Source organism: Anneissia japonica, unplaced genomic scaffold (assembly GCF_011630105.1).
Source record: "Anneissia japonica isolate Jap-2015-1 unplaced genomic scaffold, ASM1163010v1 scaffold287809_len330493_cov202, whole genome shotgun sequence".
Classification (NCBI taxonomy): Eukaryota; Metazoa; Echinodermata; class Crinoidea; order Comatulida; family Comatulidae; genus Anneissia; species Anneissia japonica.
In genome coordinates this window covers 195,964-201,235 of record NW_022725566.1, presented here as the reverse complement: position 1 = coordinate 201,235, position 5,272 = coordinate 195,964, and the positions used below count along the sequence as shown (strand labels likewise).

General features: G+C 32.8%; 2 protein-coding genes across 2 annotated transcripts in view; one reads left to right on the top strand and one right to left on the bottom strand.

Moving 5' to 3' along the window:
- Positions 1-435, bottom strand: part of LOC117112751 (lambda-crystallin homolog) — a 6,106-nt gene extending 5,671 nt beyond the window's left edge. Inside the window, exon 1 of the mRNA XM_033255895.1 lies at positions 424-435. Within this exon, the coding sequence (XP_033111786.1) occupies positions 424-435 (12 nt within the window). The remainder of the gene's footprint in view (positions 1-423) is intronic.
- A 263-nt stretch (positions 436-698) lies between these two features.
- The window catches only part of LOC117112759 (60S ribosomal protein L24-like), an 8,389-nt gene continuing 3,815 nt past the window's right edge, over positions 699-5,272 (top strand). The window contains exons 1-3 of the mRNA XM_033255917.1: positions 699-750; positions 885-960; positions 2,106-2,353. Coding sequence (XP_033111808.1) covers positions 746-750; positions 885-960; positions 2,106-2,353 — 329 coding nt within the window. The 5' untranslated portion in view covers positions 699-745. The remainder of the gene's footprint in view (positions 751-884; positions 961-2,105; positions 2,354-5,272) is intronic.

Sequence of the window (5,272 nt, the reverse complement as noted above, 5' to 3'; positions counted from 1 at the left end):
GCATATATTATATATATTTGTATTCTATATGTACATTATATAATATATGTACATATTTAAGAAAATAATGAACTACTGATTGTCGTGCAATAATGGAATTTGAGAGGTTATCTGCTGCTAGGGAGGGCTGGATTACAAGTTTACATGATGTACGAATGATGGCATATTGATGCCATGTTAAGCAGCCCCGGCTTTTTATCGAAGCTGCTCACATCAGTGCATCCACGGTGCTACACTTCAGTTCAGTTCAGTTCAGTTCAGTACAGTACACTACACACTCGCAATCTTCACCCCAGTCTACATACAGAGAGCAAGGCCTAAACTAAGTAAACAAACCCGTTTTTATCGACCGAAATTAAAAGACATTAATGTATACCTTCCAACAATAGCAACTTTTTCATGCTTAGGACCAATTTTTTGTACCTCGGAAGACATTGTTAATGTTATCTCTAGTTTGGCAAGTCAGGTGATTTGAAAATCAAAGAGTAAATAAACAAAATGTGGTCTGCTTTAACCGGCGATGTTTAATGATAATTCTTAATTAACTTGTATATTTTATTTATGTAATAAGCCTTTAATAAATAAAAACATTTTTAAAAATATAATAAATTTAAAACTTAATAATAAAATATATACATTGCAGCATTTCTTATTAAAATAATTAATCTCACATAATTATAAAGAAAAATACAACTACGGTCACCATGGCCTTCCCATCGTCCTTTTGCTTTCCGATTCTGTCAAAATGAAGTAAGAATTATTGGAACTGTAAAGTTTATCTTCTCTAATCGTACATATCATCGTAATAAGTAGGTAATTTTTATGATTGTTTGTCAAATAATATATCTTAATTTTACGTTTTATTAAATTTTGTCATTTTTTAGACTCGAGCTGTGCAGTTACAGCGGATATAAAATCCAGCCTGGTCATGGAAAGCGTTTCGCCAGGATTGATGGAAAAGTGAGTAGCTAGGCCTTTTCCTGAATTTATTCTAGCTTCCTATCATATCAGACGTTTTAATATTTGCCGTTGTATTGTTTTGCTAATTGCTTAGGCCTGTTGCTTCAGGCCTAGGCCCTAGTATCATTAGTAAGCTAGGCTAGGCCTAGACAGTAGCAGACTAGGCTACTACTCGCCCGGGCCCTACCCTATCGTGGGCTAACTAAATGCTGGTGGTAGAGGCCTAGTTAGCTAGCTTACAGGCCTAGCCTAGTACTACTTGCATAAGCTAGGCTAATAGTAGAAGGCCTAGGCCTAATCTAGAATGATACATGTTAGGCCAAGGGTTACTGGGAAAGAGCCAGACATGAGCAGATGGTCACATCAGAGAATGTATTAATGATGAATAATTGTAAGTATTCAATAATTTGGTAATCAATTTTAAGTTTAAGGCAGGATGTGAAACTGTATTAGTGCCAACAATTGATCAATCGACTGCTTTATTTTCTTCAGCAGTGATGAGAAATACTAGAAACAGACACGTTAATTGCTCAGTTTAACAAAATGCACAACAAATGCGCTAATCTCAATTGAATGCTCCCCTTGAAAAGCTATTTGCTGTTCATATTGCAGACAAAAAAATAACAAGAAATCTTTAAACACTAGTAGTTATAACTTAAAATATTAGTTTACTGTAATCATTTACTCAATTTAAGACTTTCATTTTTTGCTAATGATGTTTTTATCGACAACTGTTCGAATTATTCTCTGCATCAGTAGAAATTTTGTTTTAAACATAGTGCATTATAAAATATATTGCATTATTATTATTAGAAGCAATCATGTTCACTTCAGAAAATAAACACTGGTTTGTAATACTAGGTTGGGCTGTGCTGTGGAATGTGCCTTTTTAATGAACCCCTAGGAAGGCCCATTCATACTTAATGTTCGTTTAGACAATGGTGGATATAGAACCCAAAGGTGCAGCAAAATGTGCACTGCTTGTTATGATTTTTATTGTTGTTTAGTCTTGGACCGGCTTGGGTCTAGGAAACTCTAGTGAAAGGCATATGGTGGTGTTGTTTGATCTAGATTACTTTGAGCTTGGTCAAATTTATAACTAATATAAAGGAAAAATTAATAAATTAAAAAAACATAATTTTCAGGTTTTCAACTTCATGAATGGCAAATGCCAAGCATCTTTCATGATGCGACGTAATCCCCGTGAAATCAACTGGACTGTCCTGTACAGACGTAAACACAAGAAGGGAACTCAAGAGGAGGTCATGAAGAAAAGGACTAGGCGTACCACTAAGTACCAGAGGTCTATTACTGGTGCATCTTTGGCTGATATTATGGCTAAGAGGAACCAGAAACCAGAAGTCAGAAAGGCCCAGAGAGAGCAGGCTGTCAAGTGAGTTATTGTACCAGGACATTAAAGATGTATTGTCCCATTCAAAATGCCAAAAAAATCATTAAAATCATTTTTGAAATTAAATTGCCCATTTTGAAGTAACATAAAAATTATAATAATAATAATAATAATATTTATTCGGCAAATTAAAAAGTATACATACAATATTCTTGCCAGGAGTAAGTAATAGGCATAAGCCCAAACAGTAAACTGCTCTTACTCCATCATCAAAAACAAATACAATGACAATACAATATAAACAAAAAAAAAACAACTTTAACATAAACTTTTATATAGAAATAATCAGGGTACACATTTTTTAAATTCAATAATTTCTATGCTCAAGTTAATAATTTATATGTTGCTGCAAAATGAGCAAGTAAATTTCAATATTATTTTTTATGATTTTTTGTCATTTTCTGGGGACAATACATCTTTAAAGCTATCAGTGTTCGCATTAGCTGGGATCCATAACATAACAACTACATAGTTTTTGATTGTTTCTGTAATTATTTTCAAATGAAGCAGTAAAAATATTTGCTGTCTTTCTATCAGGTGTGTATGAAATAAAATGGGAGCTTGGTTTTTTTTTTTAGTTCAAACTGTGTGATATACATAGAACTTTTGTTCTTGCAACTATAGACAATTCCGTGTCCATCCCCTTTTAAAGTCAGGCTCTGGAGGGAAAAAACATTTTGATATGTTGTAGAACTGATTTTTCTAAGACAGAAAAAAGTTGTTTGACGAAAAACTGGGGAACGGTGAATGAGATACAGATTTTTTTAATATTTAAAAACTGGGGGAATAAGATGTAAAAATAGGCAGTTACGCCCCTTTTTCCCCCAGTTTTTAAATATTAAAAAATGTGTATCTCATTCACCGTTCTCCAGTTTTTCGTCAAACAACTTTTTCTGTCTTAGAAAAATCAGTTCTACAACATATCAAAAAATGTTTTTCCTCCGGAGCCTGACTTTAATGACAGCTGGTTTATATCACATCACATTATTTGATTTACTCTAAAGTACCCTTGAAAATCATCTGACATCTCGGCTTAGCTGGAATGTCATCCTTTAAAAATATAGTTTATACTTTCATTTTGTATGTGGGCATTGACGATGCTACTGGTCAGACTTGTCTTAAATTCCAAAATGAATTATGACAACTATGACATGAAATATCCTATTATGTAAGCATAAAAATATAATGTATTTGCTGCTTTAAGTAATAGAAATTCCCCTTGTTGTGGGCTGTTTCTTTTTGTGAATGTGAATTAACATAGTAGGTTCAGTGTTAATAATAATTAACACTGAACCTACTATGTTAATTGGTATTAAGAGCAAAATTAAATACACTTTCAAGAATGATTTTAATTATTCATATTTTATTGATTTATGGTATGAAATCTTAAAATTGTTGTTTTTTTTTTCATTTAGTGACTCATCTTGTTGTATTTCCCATTATGCCATTTTTTTTATTACCATACAATATTTATTCGAATAAATGCCCCAGGGCGTTTATTGTTAAGATTGTTTTTGAGGTTGCGTTTATTCGAGGGAGGTGTTTATTTTTACAGAGTAAAATGGATACGTATATATATGCAAAAAGATGCCCCTTAATTTCACTGTAAATGTGGAATTACTGTACAGTACCGCTCACAAAAACTGCGCCTGACGCATCCTAAATACATCCAATTTGCGTCCATTTAATGGTCGCGTCGTACGCAATTCCGGTTTTCAGCGACATTGTTAATTCGACGTTGGGTGTAGAATAAACAATTAATGAATAACAATCCAGTAATCGTTGATTATGTCCGTGTTCGGACAAAAACTTAAATACATGTGTAATCTAATAATAGCCTTGGGGCTAATTCCGATGGCCGTTCGGACGAGTAGTAGTAGGCCTACTAGTAGAAGGATAAGAACCGGTAAAACCAGTAACTTCTTGTAGGTCTTTCCTTCAACAAAGGTCAGACACAAGTTTTTTAGCAATATTTGTGTTGTTACTGATTGAAACTATACATAATCTAGCCTTTGTAACTTCATTTGGAGCTTGAAGTGATTTCTTCACCGTGCTAACAAAACTTTTTTACATTCGGCACATGTCCGCCGCTAGACGACGCCATGTTGTTGTTGACTGTGTAAAACAATTCGTAAAGTTTAACAAAACTAATTTAAAAGTAGGTATAATATTATTTTTCTGTTATTGAAATACAAATTACATCTAATTATAATTTTTAATTTTGTTTTTAAAGCAGTAATACTCACTTAACAAACAATAAACTATAAATTAGAAATACAAAATTTGAACGAATACAGTGACGTATGCATAATAGCTCTATGGACGTATGTAAAAATGTCGCTCCTCGCTCGCTGGCCTACCGTAAAGAACTTTTTTGTTGTAAGTTTAAACTTACAGTACAACAAAACACTGTGACATTATAACATTAAAGAGAATGGGTAAAATTTCAATAGAATTCACATGTTCTTGGATTGTGAGATAAAAAAACTAGTAGAGACTGCAAACTGATTTCCAGCAGCGGCACGCTATCCCACTATCATGCTGTCGTCTAAAAATAGAATTACTGTACTGGAGATAACGGTCTATTTTTAGAAGTTGGCATTTTGTCAACAAAACAACTAGGCATTCAGCACGTGCTCTGTGAGGTTTTTTTTTTTTCAGAGTACGGTATTAAAAATACGTAATTATTTTGGTTATATTTAGTTATATGTTCTGGTAGGCCTGCATTTATATATTTGGGCAATTTCATAATGCAGAGTGATTTTTTGTAATTTTTCATACTTATCAAATCCCATCAAGTTTGTTATCAAACTAAAGCTCATTTTATATAGAATTAAGATCTAAAATCAATATTTTGGTATTTCAATGGTAAAATGTGAAAAAAATGATCCAAATACATAG